The sequence below is a fragment of the Salvelinus namaycush genome, chromosome 31, assembly GCF_016432855.1.
Source record: "Salvelinus namaycush isolate Seneca chromosome 31, SaNama_1.0, whole genome shotgun sequence".
Lineage (NCBI taxonomy): Eukaryota > Metazoa > Chordata > Actinopteri > Salmoniformes > Salmonidae > Salvelinus > Salvelinus namaycush.
Genome location: NC_052337.1, coordinates 7,833,213 through 7,858,638, shown reverse-complemented (window position 1 = coordinate 7,858,638; position 25,426 = coordinate 7,833,213). Strand labels below are relative to the sequence as shown.

Sequence of the window (25,426 nt, the reverse complement as noted above, 5' to 3'; positions counted from 1 at the left end):
TCCTCCTGAGACCACTTCTCTTCTAACTGACTCTCTCCTCCGCACCTCGGCAGTGGTGAGCTGACAGACAGACAGACGGACGGGCGGGCAGACACGGAAGGGCGGGCGGGCAGACACAGACGGACGGACGGGCGGACAAACGGGTGATACTGGTAGACAGACAGACAGACAGAAGATGATAACGGGGAGATATGTTTCAGTAATAAGGAGTCATTTTAAGGTGGATGCCCGTCAGACAATAACATTGTTGGTGACTCATTGATTTCCAGGACCATTTATCTTGTCATACCAGTAATCACAAAGCATCTAAACTGTGGACCATAGTGAAAGATTTCCTCCTGTTTTGGGGATTCTTGACTACTGCTTATTGTATTATCCTGACTGATTGTAGTTGTGGGTCTAAATGGAACCCATAGAACTTTTGACTGTTTCACCTGTTCACCATGTGCAACAGACACGCATTATACTGAAATACTGTACACTCATTAAACACTAATCATGTACACCAGTGCCACCTGGTGGCCAATTATTGACACTTCCAACCAGTAAAAACCATACAACTCAATGTAGAAGTGCTTCTCCATACCTCACCGTAGCTCTGAGTTTGCTGTCCCCACAGTATGTTCTATGCTAAATTATTCTGTGGCCGTCCCTCTCAATCATGGTGTCCCTCTTCTCTTCCCGTAGAGCGTCGACGAGGGTGGCGAGGGCGAGTATGTCAACCTGTACTCATCCAGCCAGGCCAATGGGGAGCTGGAGCTGCCTCCCTGCCTCAGAGTAAGTAACTAATGCACTCAACCTAGTAGGATTGTCACGATACTACAATACTCGATTTTCCATGGCAAAAAAATGAAAGCACAAAGCAGACTAAACTCGTTGATCCTTTAAAAACCTGCTTTATGCCAAACGTCGTGTGCTAAAGCGTGGGGAAATAAACACGTGACTACGTAAGGCAGTTTAGGACTGTTTTCCTTAAGAAATTACAACTCTAGGATCAGATTATTGCAACAATACTAACTGTAACCATTAAGGGGATGAGCAAATATCTGTATCAGTGGTTAATGACAACTTCTACCTATTACATTAGGGGTAGCTAACTCCATTTCAACTCTTTTGATGGAGACAGCCTTTGTGTAAATTACGTGTTCCATGATTCCTGCTCCTCAACCTACCTTGACAGAGCTTACTCTGCCCCTCACAGCCAATCGCTGCTGACGATGTCATTCAAGACCCCGCGCCACAAATGCACTCCTCCAATAGCAAGGAGGCTCTGGACAAGGACAGGTATGGGATAAAGTGACTGTTCAGGTCACATTGCATAAACACTCCCTCTCCCCTTCAGGCGTAATGTCTTTACTTGATCTGGTGATCCTAGAAGGTAAAACAGCAATTGAATGAAATGGATACTGATTAATGACCAATGCTAGGTCTATGTAAGCATAGAGAGAGAATTACTAGAAGAGACTAAGCCCCTTCTGACCAGTGCAATTTGAATGGAACATTTATCATGGGTAACAATTTTATTCTAGGTAATCATTATGCATCTATGTATGTAAGTTTAGGTAAACAGACCTAATGGTGCTTCCATCGGTCTCTCTGTCAGCAGGAGGCAGAAGTCGACAGACTCGGTCCAGAGCGATGAGGAGGAAGTGGATGAGCTCTCTCTCATCGACCACAAAGAGATCATGTCCCGGATAACACTTAAACAGGAGGTAATGCTGCCCTCATTCATGACTGAACTAACATTATTACCCATGTCTATTGGCTAAGTAAGCATTGTCTCTAGAAAGCTTGTGGTTGTCTTTGGCTACAATTTCTTTAAATGCTATTTTGTTCATGTTACATACTGTATGTGAAACTCTGACATAAGACACCAACCTTCACACTGGTGATATTCACATTTCACTCACATTCCTTCTTTCTCTTAGTATACTACTGACCTCTAGAGGAACTGCAGGGGATGTTTCTCCATTAAAATTCCCTTTCCTTTTTTCGGTTTGGTGCAGTCTGACAGACGTGTGTGTGTGTGTTGGTCCCCATTCTGCAAGGTCAGAAAGGGATAAAGAGAGAGGGGGAGGTCTGGTTAAACAACAAAGGACAACTGTAGCGGTAAATTAGAGTTTTATTGTTGGGGATCTGTCTGCTTGTGTGATCAGTGTATGTCCTGCGTATAGCAGCCCTCTCTCTCTCCCCCCTACTCTCTCATTCTCGCTCTCTCGTCAGTGGAGCTGCTGCAGGGCGAGAGAACATGGACAGAGAGGAGAGAGCTGCATTTTGGACTAGACTGCATTCCTGCCTTAATCCTCATAAAATCTCTCCCTAACCCTCTTTCTCTGTCTCTCTATCTGCCTCGCTTCCCTCTCTCCCCTCTCCTTTCTCTATCTGCCTCACCTCTCTCTATCGATCTGCCTTGCCTCCCTCCTGTCTCTCTCTCTCGCTGCTCTCTTTTTCTTCATCTATTCATCTCTCACTTCATCTCTCTCGTTCTCTCTCTCTCTCAGAATGACGATGGTCCTGATGTGCGTGCTGGATCAGGGGATATTCTGTTAGTCCACGCCACAGAGACAGACCGCAAAGGTAGGTAGCATTTATCACCGTTCGACATCAGCCCCTATTCAAATGTGTGTTACTGTGGTTCTGGGTCAGTGGCACTGTGTGTGTGTGTGTGTGTGTGTGTGTGTGTGTGTGTGTGTGTGTGTGTGTGTGTGTGTGTGTGTGTGTGTGTGTGTGTGTGTGTGTGTGTGTGTGTGTGTGTGTGTGTATCGTAGATGTAGTTCAAACCTGATCACGCTTTTTGTCTGTTAAATTGGTCTACAGTGAAATGTTAAGTTGTAGAATAGCTACAGTATGTCTTGACTTACAGTATGTCTTGACCAACTTATATTTCTCTGAATATCAGAGGTTACCAGACGTGTCCCATCTATTCATGTCATCCATATTCTCTAAAGTTGAGATGATCCACCGTTAGTTGTCAACCTCGGATAATTTGGGGTGGACTTTTAAAAGGGTGCACTAAAGGGGTGGTGTTCTCCTCTGCTCCCTTACAGATCTGGTGTTGTACTGTGAGGTCTTCCTGACCACATACAGGACCTTCATCAGCCCAGAGGACCTCATTAAGAAGCTCCACTACAGATATCCTTTTTTGGTCGCCACCAGCTAGAATATTGTGTGTTGGAATACTAACAACTGAATGGATTTGGCTTGTGGTGATGAGATAAATACAGAAAAGGTGCGTAGGTAAACGTGATTGTGTCCCTACTATGTTGACACCTAAAGTGACTTCTGTGAGAGTGGAAAATATATTCACTATTTTGTGAATGTGGGACGTAATACTTGAGAGTGCAGGTCATTTCAGTGTTCTCCTTGACCACGGACCACATACACCAGGTTCTGTCACAGTCCAGACACGTTTAAGAAGCGGGTCAGCAAGAACACCTTCTTTGTGCTCGTTAGACTGGTGGACGAACTGTGGTGAGTATGGATGGACATATTCTATAGAATCTATACAGTACCTTACTCAGACTCTCAGTACTGCCACATATTATATACAGTACCTTACTCAGACTCTCAGTACAGCCACATATTATATACAGTACCTTACTCAGACTCTCAGTACAGCCACATATTATATACAGTACCTTACTCAGACTCTCAGTACAGCCACATATTATATACAGTACCTTACTCATGCTCAGTACAGTCACATATTATATACAGTACCTTACTCAGACTCTCAGTACAGTCACATATTATATACAGTACCTTACTCAGACTCTCAGTTCAGTCACATATTATATACAGTACCTTACTCAGACTCTCAGTACAGTCACATAATTTATACAGTACCTTACTCAGACTCTCAGTACAGCCACAGAAGTGGCTTTTTACTGTTTAAGCAGTAGATAGCCCTGGGGATCCAACAGAATAGAAATTACTTCCAAAGAGTGTGTTGGAAGCAGACAACCCTCAATGTTAACTTACCTTTCAGTATTAAGTGAATTAACTTCTCCTCCCTTTAATGTTCTCCTCTCCCCCCTTTCCATCAGTCTGGTGGAGTTAACAGAGGACATCCTGAAGCAGCTGATGGACCTGGTGTTCAGGCTGGTGTGTAACGGCGAGCTGAGCTTGGCCCGCGTGCTTCGTAAGAACATCCTGGACAAGGTCTGTCCAACAACACCACTACCTTCCCCTCAACACCACTACCTTCCCCTCAACACCACTACCTTCCCCTCAACACCACTACCTTCCCCTCAACACCACTACCTTCCCCTCAACACCACTACCTTCCCCTCAACACCACTACCTTCCCCTCAACACCTTCACCTCAACACTCTTAGCAGTTGATGTTATTCTTTAATAACGCGGAACCCAAAGCAAATCAGGGGGAGGAAAATAGGTTTATTCAAATCATAGATGTTATGCTGAGAGGTAGATGGTCGTTCCTTCCCTGTCCTCAGTGATTCTCTCCAGGGATTCTCTCCACAGAACAAAGGGACAGGATGTACTTTATAGCCCAGCCCTAGCCTGTGGTTGACCAATTAGAATTCCTTGCAATAAAACTGGGCCGATGGCCAAATAACAAGTATCCTATTTCAGGTTGGACCAATGAGAACGTGCCACACGTAGCTATGAGTTCAGGACTGACATTCCTAACAGACGTTGAACTGAAAACCAACTATTTCCATTGATAATTCCCTATTGTCCGTTAGTACCCTATTGTCCGTTAGTACCCTATTGTCCGTTAGTACCCTATTGTCCGTTAGTACCCTATTGTCCGTTAGTACCCTATTGACCGTTAGTACCCTATTGACCGTTAGTACCCTATTGACCGTTAGTACCCTATTGACCGTTAGTACCCTATTGACCGTTAGTACCCTATTGACCGTTAGTACCCTATTGACCGTTAGTACCCTATTGACCGTTAGTACCCTATTGTCCGTTAGTACCCTATTGTCCGTTAGTACCCTATTGTCCGTTAGTACCCTATTGTCCGTTAGTACCCTATTGACCGTTAGTACCCTATTGACCGTTAGTACCCTATTGACCGTTAGTACCCTATTGACCGTTAGTACCCTATTGACCGTTAGTACCCTATTGACCGTTAGTACCCTATTGACCGTTAGTACCCTATTGACCGTTAGTACCCTATTGACCGTTAGTACCCTATTGACCGTTAGTACCCTATTGACCGTTAGTACCCTATAGACCGTTAGTACCCTATAGACCTTTAGTACCCTATAGACCTTTAGTACCCTATAGACCTTTAGTACCCTATAGACCGTTAGTGCCCTATTGACCGTTAGTGCCCTATTGACCGTTAGTGCCCTGTTGACCGTTAGTGCCCTGTTGACCGTTAGTGCCCTGTTGACCGTTAGTGCCCTGTTGTCCGTTAGTACCCTGTTGTCCGTTAGTACCCTGTTGTCCGTTAGTACCCTGTTGACCGTTAGTACCCTGTTGACCGTTAGTACCCTATTGTCCGTTAGTACCCTGTTGTCCGTTAGTACCCTGTTGTCCGTTAGTACCCTGTTGTCCGTTAGTACCCTGTTGACCGTTAGTACCCTGTTGACCGTTAGTACCCTGTTGACCGTTAGTACCCTGTTGACCGTTAGTACCCTATTGTCCGTTAGTACCCTGTTGACCGTTAGTACCCTATTGACCGTTAGTACCCTATTGGCCGTTAGTACCCTATTGGCCGTTAGTACCCTATTGGCCGTTAGTACCCTATTGGCCGTTAGTACCCTATTGGCCGTTAGTACCCTATTGGCCGTTAGTACCCTATTGGCCGTTAGTACCCTATTGACTTTTAGTACCCTATTGACCGTTAGTACCCTATTGACCGTTAGTACTCTATTGACCTTTAGTACTATATTGACTTTCAGCACTCTTGACCTCTCGTCTTCTGCGTTGTGTATTTATCTTCAACATATTCTTACAACACCTTCACCTCCCTCAACACCTTCACCTCAACACCTATCCCCTTCAACACCTTCACATTGTGTTGCACTTAATAAAAGTGCTGTCGTGTATAGATATATTGTTAATGTCAATTAGAATATTCAGGAAAGGCTCTCATTCTGCAGTAGCTTGTGATTGGGAGGCATTTTGAATGGTATGTCTGTAAATGAATTGTTGTTATTGTTTTGAAGGTGGAGCAGAAGAAGCTGCTGCGCTGCACCAACTCCCTCAAGCCGCTGGCTGCCCGGGGCGTGTCCGCCAGGTAGGCGTCAACCAGGGGTTAAGGGTCAGGAGACAATGGGAGGGGCTATGACAACCTCTTCTTGCATTTGCTTGTACCATCCATGTTTACTTTCTGTCATTAAGTGTTTTTGTGTGTGTGACCACAGGCCCGGAACCCTGCATGACTTCCGCAGCCATGAAATCGCCGATCAGCTCACGCTCCTGGATGCAGAACTTTTCTACAACATCGAGGTACCAGAGAGCCCTTTATACTGTCCTTGTTTTGCTTCCAATTCTCATTGTGCTCCAGTGATCTAACCCTATATCTCTCCCTCTTTCTCTGTCTCTCCTTAGATTCCTGAGGTGTTGGGGTTATTGACTATCCTAACTCTATATCTCTGTCTCTGCTCAGATTCCTGAGGTGTTGCTTTGGGCCAAAGAACAGAACGAGGAAAAGAGTCCCAATCTGACTCAGTTCACAGAGCACTTTAACAATATGAGCTACTGGTGAGAGCTGGACCTGAGCCTATACTTACAGGCTGTCTATGCATTACATAACTCCCACTAGATAGACCTAATCACTCCTAAGTCACCTAGCTTTGCAATGGCTGTTCAACACCTCAAAATGGCAAAATAAATTACACACACAGTCTCACTTTCTCTCTCACAGAACACTGTTTGTGTTTGTCCTATAGGGTGCGCTCTCTAATCATTCAGCAGGAGAAAGGCCAGGACAGAGAGAAGCTGCTCCTCAAGTTCATTAAGATCATGAAGGTGACCAACCTCAACATTCATACAACCACAGCTCTTCCTGTTAACTAAATATATATATTTTTTATTTAACCTTTATTTAACTAGGCAAGTCAGTTAAGAACAAATTCTTATTTACAATGACGGCCTACCCCGACCAAACCCTAATATAACTTCCTATATCTAGTTAATGACTAACTCTCTGGACAACTGTTCTTATCCTATTTCTCCTCTTCTTATGTAGCACTTAAGAAAGTTGAACAATTTCAACTCGTACTTGGCAATACTGTCTGCCCTGGACTCAGCCCCCCTCCGCAGACTGGAGTGGCAGAAACAGACATCAGAGGTGATTCAAACAGTAGTGTATTAAGTCTAACATACAGATATGTGATATAGGTATAGTAGATATCCACACTAAAATTGTTTAATTGTATTTTTATGGCATCTCTTTTTAATATACTATGGGTATAACACATTGTGACACACTGTTGGTCTCTCGCAGGGATTGGAGGAATACTGCACTTTGATTGACAGCTCGTCGTCTTTCCGAGTGTACCGGGCGGCTCTGGCCGACGTGGAGCCTCCATGCATCCCATACCTGTAAGTCTGTGTACATGTACACCTGAGGCGGGTGATTTTTCATCACATTGGGTTTTAGTCTACTCTTCATAGGACTGTCTGTCTTTATCTCTATTCTTCTCTCCTCTCTAAACTCATCCTCCTCTCTTCTCCCAGCGGTCTAATCTTGCAGGACCTGACATTCGTCCACCTGGGGAACCCTGATCTCATCGATGGGAAGGTCAATTTCTCTAAGCGCTGGCAGCAGTTCAACATCCTGGACAGCATGAGGCGCTTCCAGCAAGTGTGAGTAGAAAGGTCATCCCAGGAGAAAAGCATCCACAAATCTCCAAACAGATAGAGCGCATGGTATAAATATGGTCTATTTCAGGGATGGGCAACTGGCAGTGGCCCCCCCTTTTGTAGGCTTGCGGAGCCACTGTGCTCCTCATGAGTTCAGATTTTTTTTGTGGCACCCATCAGTTGCCTTCCTTGGTCTATTTCATGTCAATCAATAAGACTACAATAGTCATCCCACGTGAGGTAAGCAGTGACCAAAATCTTATATGAAAACCTTCATATTAACCCCCATACAACAGAAGGTGGACCATTTCCAGCGTTCATATTTATATGGCTTATCCATAGGCATCTAGTTGATCAACTCGTTATGTCTGTGTTTCCGACCCACCCCAGGCATTATGAGCTGAAGCGTAACGACGACATTGTGTGCTTCTTCAACGACTTCAGCGACCACCTGGCCGAGGAGGCGCTGTGGGAGCTCTCACTGAAGATCAAGCCTCGAAACATCACCCGGAGGCGGACAGAGCGCGAAGAGAAGACCTAGGGGCACGGCGTGGTGCCCAAACCCGGGACCAGGTCCCACCGAGGGACCACCACTGTGCTACAGACACTAACTCCACTTTACTATGGAAGGACATTCAGACATACAGACAGACGGACGGAAAGGATAGATGGATGGACACAATCAGTTGGACCTAACTAACATGGGAAGAGTGACTGACTAGGGCCGGACCAGAGCACATACAGTAGGCTAGTATGGAGGAAAAGACTGGTTTTAAATGACTGCACTGCTCTGCTACACTGGGATATTATGGGGGTTTTATGATTGACATGGGATTTTCTCCACCCCGAACTGCTGTTGGCAGGGGAGAAACTCCTAGCCAATGGGAGGAGAGAGGAGAAAGACTTGTATAAGAGACGTCATGTAAGGAGGATGTGGAGATACCGCTCCCCGTCCTCTCCCATTTTAGTGTGTAAGTGGGAGGTGAAAGCTCCTCTACACCCTGATACCAACACCCTATTCCCTTCTCCTCCTCCCTACATAGTGTGTGCCACCATTGGGTCAGCCCCTACTGCCCCCCTCCCCTGACTTAACTTCCCTCCAACATTGAAGGAAGATAAAGTTCCTTGTATCCATGGAATCGTCAGTATTCTGGACTGCAGTCTAGGGAATGGGAATCTGAGGGTTAGTAGAGGTGGACTGGACTTGTAGCAAGTGTATTTGGGATATTGTGTATTATTATTAATCATGTATGGTTGTGATGTATTATACAGTGCTCCTTTTGTTCTTAAAAAGGATGTTTATTATGCTATTAAGAGAAGCGCTCAGCTTCTACCCAAGTGCCATAATGTGCACTCTAAAAAGCAACACAACAAAAAGACCCAAAAAGAGAATGACTAAAGATGCTGTGATCTATGTATGTCATATTCAATCATTGTGTGCCATGTTTGAGTGAGAGAACTGCCAGTAGTGTGTGTGTGTGTGTGTGTGATCTGTGTTTGTCTGTCCATTGTGTGCTGTAGTTCTTCATTCTGATTCCTTTGGAATAATCCTGTCATCCTCATTACACTATGCAATAAAACTGCTCAGTTTCTATACATCAAGGCATCACTGTGTATCACCATCTTAAGAGGTTTGACAGACTATGCTGCTTATATGTTCCTTATGGGCAAAATCCCAACCAGATTGGCGCTCCTAACTTTGACTTTTGCATTATCATGCATTGATATCAATGGAAGTCTTGTTGCGCTCGCAAGTTAGGATTCAGCCCCAACTGGTCATTCTGGTTAGACAATAACAACCACAAGCCACTGATAGTGAACGTAATATTTTTAATATTTCTTAAATATCATGGTCATTGGAAAATGTTTTACAAAATAAAGGCATGAATTTACCTTGGCATCGAGGAATGATCCAACAAATATACAGTTCATGAAGCAAAGTCTAAAGAATACTTAAAATGTGATACATATTGTATGAAATCCTTCATTTGTCTATAATATTCGATACATAATCTGATTTCTACATGTTTCAAGCATCTTGATACATGTTGCATTTATATATTTGTTCAGTATGAAACAAAGACAGTGAATCATGGTAGTACATGAAGTCTACTACATTACTAGTTATTCATTGTTGGCTGTGAAAGCCCAACAGCTAAAACACAATGTGCAAAGCCAAAATCAAAACAGACATTAACTTGAAACTAACATTAAAAGGACAGCTTTCCTTCCTTCATCTCACCCTCACTCCTATTTCAGCCACAGAGGTAGTCAAGCCATCGCAGGGTAAAACATAGAAGGCAGAGTGATTAAAAAGTGGAAGAGTTGTATTGTGTACCTGTGATTGCTCTGTTTCATTGATGCTTGCAATTTCAGTGGTATCTATTTCAGTAATATACTAATGAATCATTACTAATGTGTCAGACTCATTTTCCTCCAGACTTCCCTATCTGACTGGATGCTCTGCAGTCTGCAGGTGACAGGGGTGAGTTAAGGGCAGGCTAGTCTCTCCCAGACAATGTCTGTAAAAGCATCAACGCTCAAATCCAACACACCATATATATATATATATATATATATAACACATATTAATATATACATATTCACACATTAATATATACATATTCACACACATACATATATTAATATACACACACAGTGCCTTCAGAAAGTATTCACACCCCTTGACTTTTTCCACATTTTGTTAAAGCACGTGTCAAACTCATTCCACGGAGGGCTGAGTGTCTTAAAGCACGTGTCAAACTCATTCCACGGAGGGCTGAGTGTCTTAAAGCACGTGTCAAACTCATTCCACGGAGGGCTGAGTGTCTTAAAGCACGTGTCAAACTCATTCCACGGAGGGCTGAGTGTCTGCGGGTTTTTGCTCCTTCCTTGTACTTGATGAAATAAGATCACTGATTAGTAAGGAACTCCCCTCACCTGGTTGTCTTAACTGATTAGTAAGGAACTCCCCTCACCTGGTTGTCTTAACTGAAAGGAGAAACAAAAAAACAGCAGACACTAGGCCCTCCATGGAATGAGTTTGACACCCCTGTGTTACAGCCTAAATTTAAAATAATGTCACTGGCCTACACACAATACAATACCCCATAATGTCAAAGTTATGTCACCTGTTCAATCCAAGTATTCATCCCTGTTGTTATGGCAACCCTAAATAAGTTCAGGAGTAAAAATGTACTTAAGTCACATACGTTGCATGGATTCATTGTGTGCAATAAGTGTCTAGTAGGATTTTTTTTAATGACTACCTCCTCTCTGTACCCCACAGACCAAGGATGTTTTCCAATGCCTTGCAAAGGAGGGCACCTATTGGTAGATGGGTAAACATTTTAAAAGCAGACATTAAATATCATTTTGAGCATGGTGAAGTTATTAATTACACTTTGGATGGTGTACCAATACACCCAGTCACCACAAAGATACAGGCGTCCTTCCTAACTAAGTAGGCAGAGAGGAAGGAAACCGCTCGGATTTCACCATGGGGCCAATGGTGACTTTAAAACAGTTAGTTTAATGGCTGTGAAAGAAGAACTGAGGATGGGTCAACATTAGTTACTCCACAATACTAACCTAAATGAGAGGGAGAATAGAAGGAAGCCTGTGCAGAATAAAAATATTCCAAAACATGCATCCTGTTTGCAGTCAGGCACTAAAGTAAAACTGCGGTAAACAAATGAACTTTGTCTTGAATACAAAACATCATGTTTGGGGTAAATCCAACACAGCACATCACTCGGTACCACTATTCATACACTGAACAAAAACAAACGCAACATGTAAAGTGTTGGTCCCATGTTTCATGAGCTGAAATAAAAGATCTCAATGTGGTGTACAAATTTGTTTAAATCCCTTTTAGTAAACATTTCTCCTTTGCCAAGATAATCCATCCACCTGACAGGTGTTGCATGTCAAGAAGCATGATCATTACACAGGTGCACCTTGTGCTGGGGATAATAAAATGCCACTCTAAAATGTGGTTTGGTCACAACACAATGCCACAGATGTCTCAAGTTGAGGGAGAGTGCAATTGGCATGCTGACTGCAGGAATGTCCAACAGAGCTGTTGCCAGAGAATTTAATGTTCATATCTCTACCATAAGAGAGTGGTTTTCTGACGTCAATGTTGTGAACAGAGTGCCTGATGGTGGCAGTGGGGTTATGGAATGGGCAGGCATAACCTACAGACAACAAACACAATTGCATTTTATCGATGGCAATTTGAATGCACAGAGATACCGTGATGAGATCCTAAGGCCTGTTGTCATGCCATTCAACAGCCGCCATCACCTCATGTTTCAGCATGATAATGCATGGCCCTATGTCGCAAGGATCTGTACATAATTCCTGGAAGCTGAAAATGTCCCAGTTCTTCCATGGCCTGCATACTCACCAGACATGTCACCCATTGAGCATGTTTCGGATGCTCTGGATCGAAGTGTACGACAACGTGTTCCTGCCCCCACCAATATCCAGCAACTTCACACAGCCATTGATGAGGAGTGGCACAACATTCCATAGGCCACAATCAACAGCCAACTCTATTCAAAGGAGATGTTGCGCTGCATGAGGCAAATGGTCACACCAGACACTGACTGGTTTTCTGATCCACGCCGCTACCTATTTTTTTAGGTATCTATGACCAACAGATGCATTTAGATGAGGGCCTAATGAATTTATTTCAAATGACTGATTTCCTTATATGAACTGTAAATCCATCATCTTTAAAATTGTTGCATGTTACATTTATTTTTGTTCAGTATATTTTCAAGCATATTGTGGCTGAATTATGTTATGGGTATGCTTGTCATTGGCAACAACTAGGGATTTTTTGGGGGACAAAATAAAAACTGAATAGAGCTAAGCACAGACAAAATCCTAGAGGAAAACCTGTTTTAGTCTGCTTTCCAACAGATATTGGGAGACAAATTCACCTTTTAGCAGGACAATAACTTTAAACAAGGCTAAATATTCACTAGTTGCTTACCAAAATGATATTGAATGTTCCTGAGTAGCCTAGTTATATTTGACTTAAATTGCTTAAATCTATGGCAAGACTTAAATTAATACTTATGTAAATGAGATTTCTGTATTTCATTTTCAATACACTTGTAAAAATGTCTAAACATGTTTTCACTTTGTCCTTTTGGGGTGTTGTGTGTAGAATTTAATAAATGTTGAATTCAGGCTGTAACAACAAATGTGGAATAAATCAAGGGGTATGAATGAATACTTTCTGTATAAACACAGTGTACAAAACATTAGGAACACCTGCTCTTTAAATGACACTGACCAGGTGAATCCAGGTAAAAACTATGATCCATTATTGATGTCACTTGTTAAATCCACTTCAATCAGTGTAGATGAAGGGGAGAAGACAGGTTAAAGAAGGATTTAAGCCTTGATGCAATTGAGATAGATTGTGTATGTGTGCCATTCAGAGGGTGAATGGGCAAGACAAAATATTTAAGTGCCTCTGAACGGGGTATGGTAGTAGGTGCCGGGCTCACTGGTTTAAGTGTGTCAAGAACTGCAACGCTGCTGGGTTTTTCAAGCTCAACAATTTCCCTTGTGTATCAAGAATGGTCCACCACCCAAAGGACATCCAGCCAATTTGGCACAACTGTAGGAAGCATTGGAGTCAACATGGGCCAGCATCCCTGTGGAATGCTTACAACACCTTGTAGAGTCCATGCTCCAACGAATTGAGGCTGTTCTGAGAGCAAAAGGGGGTGCAACTCAATATTAGGAAATTGTATATAGAAGTAGACTGTCAGTCAGAGTAAACACGCACAGAGATGGCTGCCTCAGTGGGGGCGACTGCTCGGCTCCAGTAGGACCCTCTTCCCTAGGGGAAGGTTGGAGGTGGCGTTGTCCAGGTCCCCCTGCTCCGAGAAGGCCCGCTTGAAGCCACGGCTGTGCCCGTTCACCACTCCTCCATGCTGCCACTTACAGAGGTCCCCATTCAGGATGTCCTGGATGTGCTGCACGATGAGGTTGATGGCCACTGAGAATGAGAGGAAGATTAATAAGAGGGATATGGAGAGAGTCTATAGGCTTCATCAGTGCTATAACTCACCCATGTTGTCAACTCCTCTAGGAATAATTACATCTGCATATTTCTTGGTCTGGGGAAAAATAACTCAATGTAAATTTGGTAGCTAATGCTTTCAAAAGACTGCATTTAGAACAGAATATACATGTCACAAATTAGTCACAGTGTTAAATGTGTCATATTTTAAGTGTCCATAATTAGCCCTATTAATAAAGAATGAAAGTGTCCATTATCTGTTATCATCGGTCTATGGTATCGGTGTGTGGCTCTGCTGGACATTTACAGGTAAACAGAACTCCTCGAAGGCTGGCTTGACGAACGTGGTGTACTGGTTAAGGATCTGCTCCAGGTCTCTGTCCCTCTTCATGTCCCGCAGAACTGCAGGTCAAAATCACAACCAGGTCAGGACCAAGACAACAACCACAACCAGGTCAGGACCAAGACAACAACCACAACCAGGTCAGGACCAAGACAACAACCACAACCAGGTCAGGACCAAGACAACAACCACAACCAGGTCAGGACCAAGACAACAACCACAACCAGGTCAGGACCAAGACAACAACCACAACCAGGTCAGGACCAAGACAACAACCACAACCAGGTCAGGACCAAGACAACAACCACAACCAGGTCAGGACCAAGACAACAACCACAACCAGGTCAGGACCTAGACAACAACCACAACCAGGTCAGGACCTAGACAACAACCACAACCAGGTCAGGACCTAGACAACAACCACAACCAGGTCAGGACCTAGACAACAACCACAACCAGGTCAGGACCAAGACAACAACCACAACCAGGTCAGGACCAAGACAACAACCACAACCAGGTCAGGACCAAGACAACAACCACAACCAGGTCAGGACCTAGACAACAACCACAACCAGGTCAGGACCTAGACAACAACCACAACCAGGTCAGGACCTAGACAACAACCACAACCAGGTCAGGACCAAGACAACAACCACAACCAGGTCAGGACCAAGACAACAACCACAACCAGGTCAGGACCAAGACAACAACCACAACCAGGTCAGGACCAAGACAACAACCACAACCAGGTCAGGACCAAGACAACAACCACAACCAGGTCAGGACCAAGACAACAACCACAACCAGGTCAGGACCAAGACAACAACCACAACCAGGTCAGGACCAAGACAACAACCACAACCAGGTCAGGACCAAGACAACAACCACAACCAGGTCAGGACCTAGACAACAACCACAACCAGGTCAGGACCTAGACAACAACCACAACCAGGTCAGGACCTAGACAACAACCACAACCAGGTCAGGACCTAGACAACAACCACAACCAGGTCAGGACCAAGACAACAACCACAACCAGGTCAGGACCAAGACAACAACCACAACCAGGTCAGGACCTAGACAACAACCACAACCAGGTCAGGACCTAGACAACAACCACAACCAGGTCAGGACCTAGACAACAACCACAACCAGGTCAGGACCTAGACAACAACCACAACCAGGTCAGGACCTAGACAACAACCACAACCAGGTCAGGACCTAGACAACAACCACAACCAGGTCAGGACCTAGACAACAACCACAACCAGGTCAGGACCTAGACAACAACCACAACCAGGTCAGGACCTAGACAACAACCACAACCAGGTCAGGACCAAGACAACAACCACAACCAGGTCAGGACCAAGACAACAACCACAACCAGGTCAGGACCAAGACAACAACCACAACCAGGTCAGGACCAAGACAACAACCACAACCAGGTCAGGACCAAGACAACAACCACAACCAGGTCAGGACCAAGACAACAACCACAACCAGGTCAGGACCAAGACAACAACCACAACCAGGTCAGGACCAAGACAACAACCACAACCAGGTCAGGACCAAGACAACAACCACAACCAGGTCAGGACCAAGACAACAACCACAACCAGGTCAGGACCAAGACAACAACCACAACCAGGTCAGGACCAAGACAACAACCACAACCAGGTCAGGACCAAGACAACAACCACAACCAGGTCAGGACCTAGACAACAACCACAACCAGGTCAGGACCAAGACAACAACCACAACCAGGTCAGGACCTAGACAACAACCACAACCAGGTCAGGACCAAGACAACAACCACAACCAGGTCAGGACCAAGACAACAACCACAACCAGGTCAGGACCAAGACAACAACCACAACCAGGTCAGGACCAAGACAACAACCACAACCAGGTCAGGACCAAGACAACAACCACAACCAGGTCAGGACCAAGACAACAACCACAACCAGGTCAGGACCAAGACAACAACCACAACCAGGTCAGGACCAAGACAACAACCACAACCAGGTCAGGACCAAGACAACAACCACAACCAGGTCAGGACCAAGACAACAACCACAACCAGGTCAGGACCAAGACAACAACCACAACCAGGTCAGGACCAAGACAACAACCACAACCAGGTCAGGACCAAGACAACAACCACAACCAGGTCAGGACCAAGACAACAACCACAACCAGGTCAGGACCAAGACAACAACCACAACCAGGTCAGGACCAAGACAACAACCACAACCAGGTCAGGACCAAGACAACAACCACAACCAGGTCAGGACCTAGACAACAACCACAACCAGGTCAGGACCTAGACAACAACCACAACCAGGTCAGGACCTAGACAACAACCACAACCAGGTCAGGACCAAGACAACAACCACAACCAGGTCAGGACCAAGACAACAACCACAACCAGGTCAGGACCAAGACAACAACCACAACCAGGTCAGGACCAAGACAACAACCACAACCAGGTCAGGACCAAGACAACAACCACAACCAGGTCAGGACCAAGACAACAACCACAACCAGGTCAGGACCAAGACAACAACCACAACCAGGTCAGGACCAAGACAACAACCACAACCAGGTCAGGACCAAGACAACAACCACAACCAGGTCAGGACCAAGACAACAACCACAACCAGGTCAGGACCAAGACAACAACCACAACCAGGTCAGGACCAAGACAACAACCACAACCAGGTCAGGACCTAGACAACAACCACAACCAGGTCAGGACCAAGACAACAACCACAACCAGGTCAGGACCAAGACAACAACCACAACCAGGTCAGGACCAAGACAACAACCACAACCAGGTCAGGACCAAGACAACAACCACAACCAGGTCAGGACCTAGACAACAACCACAACCAGGTCAGGACCTAGACAACAACCACAACCAGGTCAGGACCTAGACAACAACCACAACCAGGTCAGGACCTAGACAACAACCACAACCAGGTCAGGACCAAGACAACAACCACAACCAGGTCAGGACCAAGACAACAACCACAACCAGGTCAGGACCTAGACAAATGTGACAATTCAGTATATACATCAAATATGCTAGAGAAAAATGTGTGTATGCATAGTTGGTGCATCCCCTTGTTAAGAGTTAGTTGTGTTTGTCAGTAGTACCTCTGTGGGAAAGCCTGACATCAGAGTCAGTGTCCACGAAGAGCTTCATGTGAAACATGTCCCTCACTTCCTGAGAGTAGAATACCAGAATGCCCTCAAACAGAACCACATCAGCCGGGTACACCGTGATCCTGTCCTGCAGCCTGGAACACACGTACACACACATTAAGCACCAAATGTATAGTACACAGAGGTATTCTATAGACAGACTAACTTTCACCTGAATGCATGATTGGCATGTGTTAGTTCATCTGCAAATGCAATGACATGTCTGAGGCTGCACACATCAGGATGATGAACAGCTGTTTGCGGTTAGTTCACACCCTTGAGCCAAATAAGCCAGAGTAGTAGGGTGCTCTTCCCCAGCGAAAACTAAAGTGAAGCTTAAGAAATACAAAGAAGGCTCCCGAGTGGCGCTAGAGGCATCACTACAGACCCAGGTTCCGCTCTAGCGACTCCTTGTGGCGGGTCGGGCGCCTGCGGGCTGACCCGGTCGTCAGGTGAATGGTGTTTCCTCCGACACATTGGTGCGGCTGGCTTCCGGTTTAAGCGGGGGGTGTTAAGAAACGTGGTTTGGCAGGCCATGTTTCGGAGCCCATTGGGGAGTTGCAGCGATGAGACAAGATTGAAATTGGTTAGAAAAGGAGGAAAAAAATACAAATAGCTTGAGTCTGTAGTCTGGGCAGTGCGTAAAGTGGGGCTGACCCCATTTAGTCGACTTGGCGATTGATTGGCTGTATATTTTTTTTGTAGAGCAGTGGCAAATAATTTTTTTTTTTTATATATATGGCACACGACACCTGTCTGATACACACCTGTCTCAGTGGACTAATCCATTGGAGACCACAAAGATGGCACATCAGTATCACCAGTAGTACATTTACCGTTAATTCCCATCATTTATAATTACAATGTCTGTTTTTGGTAGTTTCTGCTAAAGCTGTTTTTTTGTTAATGCATTCACTATATTATTATTACAGTCTTAGCGTTGTCATTGTAGGAGTGGACACGTTGTTTGCAGAGTGCACAACCTAGGTTTATTTCTGAGTTGTCAATTTATTCATTGTCTTTTGTTTGGAGTGCTCCTGTCAATCTTGAGTAAGGACATGCACCTGGTAACTCAGAAGTAGGCCTAGGCTACCTGGCCTGCACGCAAATGTAGGCCTATAAATGTGCCTATTTAGGGATCTGATACTATTTCTGATTGTCTTAACTCACCATCACTGTGGAGCTTCTCAAAGTATTTTTTTCTTCGCCTCAAACAGAAAGTAAATGAAGTCTGTTTTAACATCCATTGAGATAACCACTCAGCATGAAAGGCAAAAGAAAATGTAATCCTCTGATCGGTGGAAACGTCACAATATAGGCCTGCCTGATTATTTCTTATCCCCTGCGCAAAATAGCCTACAGCCTACATATAGTTTACTTTATTCAAACATAGGGTGTGTCTATCTAAGGAAAAATACATATTTTTATACAAAGAACAGACGACTGTCGACCAAGATTTGTTTTACTCGGGAACTGCCCTAGTGTGCAGTGTGTCAGAAAACATGTAAGAGATTGCAGCTGACAACTCAGACAGAGGCACTCTGTAGCAGGACTGTATTCATTAGTCTGATTCCATTGCAAAACATTTGGTCTTTTGCAACAGTAACCGTTTACTTTAGGGACCAAACGGTGCACAGACTTAACAAAAAGGGGAAAGACCTATCTGAATTAAAATTGTTTTTATTGCACAAAGTTTTCCATTTGGAGTAAACGCTTTCATTTGGAGTAAACGCTAAAACATTTTGCAATGGACTAATGCAATGAAATCAGACTAATGAATACACCTAGTTATTTTGGTTTTTCTTTTCAGTCAAGGGTCATCTATCTGGGCTCTGTGGAATGTGGGCATTTTTTATCCCGTCTGTCTGAATTCAAGAATGGGATTTCTAACTCTGTTACACTGGGTCTGGATGGAATGTTTCCTTCTCACCTGGAATGCGTGACAAAGTCATATGTTGGCACCTCCACCACACTCCCCTCCACAATATCCTTCAGGGTTTGGTACATCAACTCGTTGTCAAAAGCGTCTGTAATAAACATTTCAAGGTTATTAACTCAATTACACTGTTCGGCCAGAACATTAGCTATTTATAATTCTAGCTAAGATTAATTAACCACCATGATTAACTAAATCCACGTTATCTAAGTGACTGATGGAGAGCTTATGTATTACAATGATCATACTTATATTATTACAATATTCATACAGGCCTGTAGTACATTTTACATTTAAGTTTTAGTCATTTAGCAGACGCTCTTATCAAGAACGACTTACAGGAGCAATTCAGGGATTTGAACCAGCGACCTTTCGGTCTAACACTCTTAACCGCTAAGCTACCTGCCACCCCTACCTGGGTGGTCAAAGTTGTACTGGCCCTTGAGTGCCTTGGCCTTCTGGTCAAGTGTCAAGACTCTGTAGAAACTGTCTTGGCTGACGATAGCAACTTTCCTCTGATGATGGTCCACCTTGTTCTGGCCCAGTAACTCCATGATTTTGGCACATACGGTAGACTAAAAAACAGACAGGTTTATTATTTCCTAGATTAGCACAATTTACCTAAATCTATCATATAGAAAGGGGTTGTGTATTTCAAGTTGTGAGTAGTTTCCATGAAGTGTGTGTAATATGCCATGTGAAAGACCTGTCACACGCAGAAAATGTATTGACATTTGGCATATTTTCAGTTTGATGAGGTCGGAGCAGAGAGCGGTAGTTGGCACATTTCAAAATAATCTCAGACAGAAAACAAGACACTAGTTGAATTGGTGGCAAGAGACATCGTGACAACCCCAACTCATTAGCGATGTCACATCAAGAGTTATCCTATTCCTGCATGACAACCAAGCTACGGCGCAATAATTCTAACTAGTTAGCTGCATACCGTTAACGTTAGCTAGCTAACTTTAAGTGCCTTAAATGAATGAAAATAGACGCACGTCTTGGTACAGGGGCGTGTCTGCTCTCAGTTCGCGGGGAAACGAAAGCTAACGTTTGAGACTAATGTTACTGGTTGTTAACACGACCTAACGACCTAGGCGTTTGATGGTCAATTTGTTATCTGCAATGGCCGTGCAGCATTTACGGTGATATGGCCTCTACAGGAGTCAAGGCATTCATTATTCTTGCGCTTCGCAGAGCTGATGTGAAGAAGTTAAAGTGAGTTTGTGTTTACACAGGACCTTCCGCCCTCAATAATGTCAATGCGGAGCAATACGACTCCTTCAGCATTATTACAACATTTGAGAGACGCAAAGCGATGCGGTACAGAGCTCAATTTGGCCTCTACGTGCCTCCAGAGGCTCCGCGATTGCGTCACACCATCAATACGGCGCCCCCGACCACATTTTTGGATCAAGCATAAACTGGCTCTTACTAACCCATACAGCTAGATACGGTACACTAGTTATTAGTTACCTACCTTGCCACTGGCAGTTCCTCCGCTAACACCAATCAGAAACGGACGGTGTCTTGGACGCTCCATCTCGAATGGTTTGATAGCAGTCATATCGGGCCAATTTGTCGATTAATAGCAGGCTTATCGTCGCTTGTTTAGAAAGCTTCCTTCTTGAAAGTTATATGGCAGACCACAAATTGGTGTACAGTAATCCCTCGTTTATCGCGGGGGTTACGTTCCGAAAATGACCCGCGATAAGTGAAATCCGCGAAATAGAAAACTTTTTTTTTTTTTACAATTAGCAACTATTACATGTATACAAATACAGTGACTCACGTGTAGGCCGTTTCGTCGACATTATGGGTTTAGGAGATGTTCGAAATTACAAGATAATTTGGCCAACTTAATGTAAATTTGCCAAGCTGTTTTATGTACGTACACATAACTGCACGAGACGACAAAATGATAGCACAATTCGTAGCATGTTTTGATACAAGAAGCGGGAGTGAGTTTTTAGCGAATCAGAATGCAGAGCACAATGCACCAAAAAAAAAAAAAAAAATGCATTATGAAAATCCGCGAAATAGCGAATCCGCGATAAGTGAACCGCGAAGTGGCGAGGGATCACTGTATTGCTGTACGGGGACTTCTTCTTTGATATTATGGCGGTCCGCAAACAAATTATATTGGTGCATGCCGCCACCTACTGTTTTGGCTGTATATCTGGCCAAACAATTAACAAAATAAAACTGAACAAAAACAAAACTCGGTGTACTCCTTTATTCCGATTCAACTGCCAACGCCTATCCCTACAGGCACCGGGGACAGAAAGAAAGAGCATCTTCGGACAGTATTCTTTGCACTGAGCAGTGTAGACCTTGAAACCCAAAAACCTTTCAGCCGCAGATACTACTATGTCCAGTTTTTTAGTTCGTTTGTGCATTACAATTAATCACATGCGCGATAAACACCATATAATCCACCTTCTTCACAATCAGCCTATCAGTTTCCCTCAACTGTTGAACAATACTGAGTCTCCCCAGTCCACCTGCTTTACAAAACAATAAGATGTTCACGTTCATATGAGAACACTGACATCTCTTCCTTCAGAATTTTTTGGGGAAAAACTCATTAAATAAGTGTGTAAAAAATCTGTAATGTTGCAATTATACATTCAATTGGCCACCATGTCGTTTTTGTAATAATGTTCTATTGCATAGGCATACTGGTTCTCTGAAGCATGCAGGAGAGGACTACAATGATTGCACTAGTGCATTTGAAAGAAAGTGGTCTTTTCGGGCCCAAATACACACAGGAGACCCCTCAGGAAATAAAAACAATTATTTATATATATATATATGAAATAAAAACAATCATAATATGCATCAAAGTCCATGCTTCTAAAGGGATGTACAATGATGATTATCAACCACTCAACAGTTGTTCAAGTGTTCATTTTCTAAATGTATTGTAGTATAGTTTCTAAAGAACCCTTGATTTCAGGGGGGGTACAACAAGAGTTAACATGGAATCTACTTTGAAATTACAATGAGTAATTTTTTAAACTTATGAATACATTTTTTTCTTGTTGTCCCAGAATGTTCACTTAGCAAAAAATATTTAATATCAACACAAAACTGATCGTGTGGACGAACAAAGGTCATTTTTACATAGTCCCATGTATCCCAAATGGCACCCTATTGTAGTACACTACGTAGATAATAGAGTGCCATTTTAGGACACAGACCTAGAGACATCCTGGCTATCAGAGGACACCCACTCATGATGCATTATGGACAGTAGCTGTGAAGTGATACACATTGCTACAGTGTGGTTTTTACTATGTTTATGAGCTTACTAGTACTAAATATACTGTATTTTAAACATAGAACTGGATTAATTGGTTAACAGGCCTATGTGGCTCTGGTGTTTGCTGTCTGTCAGGGGGGGTGTGGTCTCCCATGGCACCACATTACATCACAATTGTGATGTCATAAATGATTGTATTCTGATATGATGGCAGCCTAAATGGTTTGACATAGCGTTACTGTCACATTACGGCAACGCTTGAAAGTTCAATTCAGGGTCAAAATCATTGCTATATTTTGGATGGTTATTTTTGAAGTGATTGGTGGTAAGTAGTTGTGATCACTTGTGATTTAGTGTGAGTAGGCGTACTTTGTGACACAATTTAATTTAGATGATTTAAATAATATAATCATATTTTTAAGCCATATTGTATCTTTTTCAGGATTACTGTAATTGAAGGAACTATGGGAAAGTTCTCCTTCCCAAGGCTCATCATAAGAATGGTTAGAATCTCTTTTCTCTCACCACCCTCATAGTCAAAACTCCAGTGATTTAAAATCATCATTTTGACATATAGGCCTATGAGCTTTTCTAGGATTGAAAATAACAAACTTGTATCACGATAACCTCATTACTGACTGCATGTTTGTCATCATTTTCATTTCTAGCCATGGGCAAATCGGACTGCACAGGACGATTTCTGCACAGAAACTACTGAACTCCACAGGCCCAGAACACACCAGCCTCACAACTCCTCACAACTCCCCAGCCTTAATGTAAGTCCCATCTGCAGGCTAAATCTACGACCCACTAAAGTGGTCCAGACTATTCATGTATGGCCAATCAGTGTAAACTTTGTACTAACTACGGCTTGATCTAGTGTCAACATTATACCTTATTGATATTGTATATCAATGAAATACAATGGAAGGCACATAATAATCCAAGAGTAAAATAAAATATACCATATACCAACCTCAATATCCCTACTGCCCTAAAGGTGTGTAGGCAGGGCAAGGAGAAAACCGATTCAACCCAGAAGAAGAGGAAAAAGAAGAGGCTAAATGAGAAGGGAACCCAGGTTGAACTAGGCATGCGGGAGGATATCCATGACCTTGACCTCGCCCATTGGAGATTGGCTAGAGAGACATGGAGAACTGAGCGAGGAAACATGAGGGAGATTAAGGCGCTGTATGGAGAAATATTTAGGCTGCACCAACTCTTGGAGGAGGTAACAAGAGCAGTTTTCTTTAATCAGACTTTCATATAAGTAGATATACTGTAGTTGCTTTAGATGTTCCCAATCCTGATACACAGAAATGAGATCTAAATATTGAAAAAAGAAGGCAAGAAAAAAACTGCACACTGGAAGTATTCTGAGGAAGGTCTGCATTCTGCACTGGTAGTATTCTCAGGAAGGTCTGCATTCTGCACTGGTAGTATTCTGAGGAAGGTCTGCATTCTGCACTGGTAGAATTCAGAGGAAGGACTGCATTCTGCACTGGTAGTATTCTTAGGAAGGTCTGCATTCTGCACTGATAGTATTCTCAGGAAGGTCTGCATTCTGCACTGGTAGTATTCTGAGGAAGGCCTGCGTTCTGCACTGGTAGTATTCTCAGGAAGGTCTGCATTCTGCACTGGTAGTATTCTGAGGAAGGCCTGCATTCTGCACTGGTAGTATTCTGAGGAAGGTCTGCATTCTGCACTGGTAGTATTCTGAGGAAGGCCTGCGTTCTGCACTGGTAGTATTCTTAAGAAGGCCTGCATTCTGCACTGGTAGTATTCTCAGGAAGGTCTGAATTCTGCACTGGTAGTATTCTCAGGAAGGTCTGCATTCTGCACTGGTAGTATTCTGAGGAAGGTCTGCGTTCTGCACTGGTAGTATTCTTAAGAAGGCCTGCGTTCTGCACTGGTAGTATTCTTAAGAAGGTCTGCATTCTGCACTGGTAGTATTCTGAGGAAGGTCTGCATTCTGCACTGGTAGTATTCTTAAGGCCTGCGTTCTGCACTGGTAGTATTCTTAAGAAGGTCTACATGCTGCACTTGTAGTATTCTCAAGAAGGTCTGCGTTCTGCACTGGTAGTATTCATAGGAAGGTCTGCATTCTGCACTGGTTGTATTCTTAGGAAGGTCTGCATTCTTAGAATAAAGTTGAAAAAAATTGAAGAATTGGAATAAATCCACAAGTGTGGACCTTCCCATTTTCCTAATAGGCTAATATACAGTAATAAAACATGTTTTCTCTATGATATTTATTACCCATACACATGTAATTCTTTTTAGATAGTAATATCAATGACCATCAAGCTATTAAGTAATAAAAATGTGTCTGTCATCATACAGATTGGGGTGGATAAAGAGGTGATCAAGCAGCGCTCCACCTCCTCCATTCTTTGTCCCGTCTCCCCGACACTGCCAGCTTTCCCCTGGTACATCCTCCATAGGTACATCGCCAACAGCCAATCGGAGCCTGACCAGCATGCTGCCGGCACCCAGAAGGACCCATCTAAGAAACAGTCAATCTTTCCCCCTCTGGACACACAGAGCTGCACCTCCCCTGATAAATGGCCTCCTTCTCAGTCCAAGATGTCACACCCACACGCTTCACTACGATTTGCTGTCCCATCCCACCCCCTGGCTTCCGGCCCTCCTGCCCAGATGAGACAGACCCATCCGCATGTCCACCCCAGGTCCTCATTGACTGGCCAGGCAAAGGTCAAGAAAGAGGTCTATAGGCCAGAAATTACATCGTCTGAGGAATTGTCTGAAGAAGTTCAACGGAGAGGTGCAGAAATTGCGAATATGTATAAAGCACAGCTGAAAGAGAGGATGGCC

The 25,426-nt window shown here is 43.8% G+C and overlaps 2 protein-coding genes across 3 annotated transcripts in view; one reads left to right on the top strand and one right to left on the bottom strand.

Annotated features, from left to right (window-relative positions):
* rapgef1b (Rap guanine nucleotide exchange factor (GEF) 1b) overlaps positions 1-10,413 on the top strand; it is a 72,458-nt gene extending 62,045 nt beyond the window's left edge. Inside the window, exons 11-25 of the mRNA XM_038971075.1 lie at positions 688-777; positions 1,202-1,284; positions 1,604-1,712; positions 2,502-2,577; positions 3,048-3,132; positions 3,379-3,471; positions 4,047-4,161; positions 6,147-6,217; positions 6,345-6,429; positions 6,590-6,684; positions 6,873-6,951; positions 7,172-7,273; positions 7,430-7,527; positions 7,663-7,791; positions 8,179-10,413. Coding sequence (XP_038827003.1) covers positions 688-777; positions 1,202-1,284; positions 1,604-1,712; positions 2,502-2,577; positions 3,048-3,132; positions 3,379-3,471; positions 4,047-4,161; positions 6,147-6,217; positions 6,345-6,429; positions 6,590-6,684; positions 6,873-6,951; positions 7,172-7,273; positions 7,430-7,527; positions 7,663-7,791; positions 8,179-8,329 — 1,461 coding nt within the window. The 3' untranslated portion in view covers positions 8,330-10,413. The remainder of the gene's footprint in view (positions 1-687; positions 778-1,201; positions 1,285-1,603; positions 1,713-2,501; positions 2,578-3,047; positions 3,133-3,378; positions 3,472-4,046; positions 4,162-6,146; positions 6,218-6,344; positions 6,430-6,589; positions 6,685-6,872; positions 6,952-7,171; positions 7,274-7,429; positions 7,528-7,662; positions 7,792-8,178) is intronic.
* Positions 10,414-13,463: 3,050 nt separating this feature from the next.
* Positions 13,464-20,981, bottom strand: uck1 (uridine-cytidine kinase 1). 2 transcript variants are annotated; one of them, XM_038971029.1, is made up of 7 exons: positions 20,807-20,981; positions 19,739-19,898; positions 19,318-19,414; positions 17,340-17,482; positions 14,145-14,239; positions 13,886-13,934; positions 13,464-13,813 (listed from the first exon to the last, which is right to left on the bottom strand). In XM_038971029.1, the coding sequence occupies exons 1-7, from the start codon at positions 20,891-20,893 to the stop codon at positions 13,614-13,616; spliced, it is 831 nt and encodes a 276-aa protein (XP_038826957.1). In that variant the 5' UTR covers positions 20,894-20,981; the 3' UTR covers positions 13,464-13,613. The 2 variants fall into 2 exon arrangements, with proteins under 2 accessions (XP_038826957.1, XP_038826958.1); XM_038971030.1 differs by lacking the exons at positions 13,886-13,934; positions 14,145-14,239.
* Between the last annotated feature and the right edge of the window lie 4,445 nt (positions 20,982-25,426).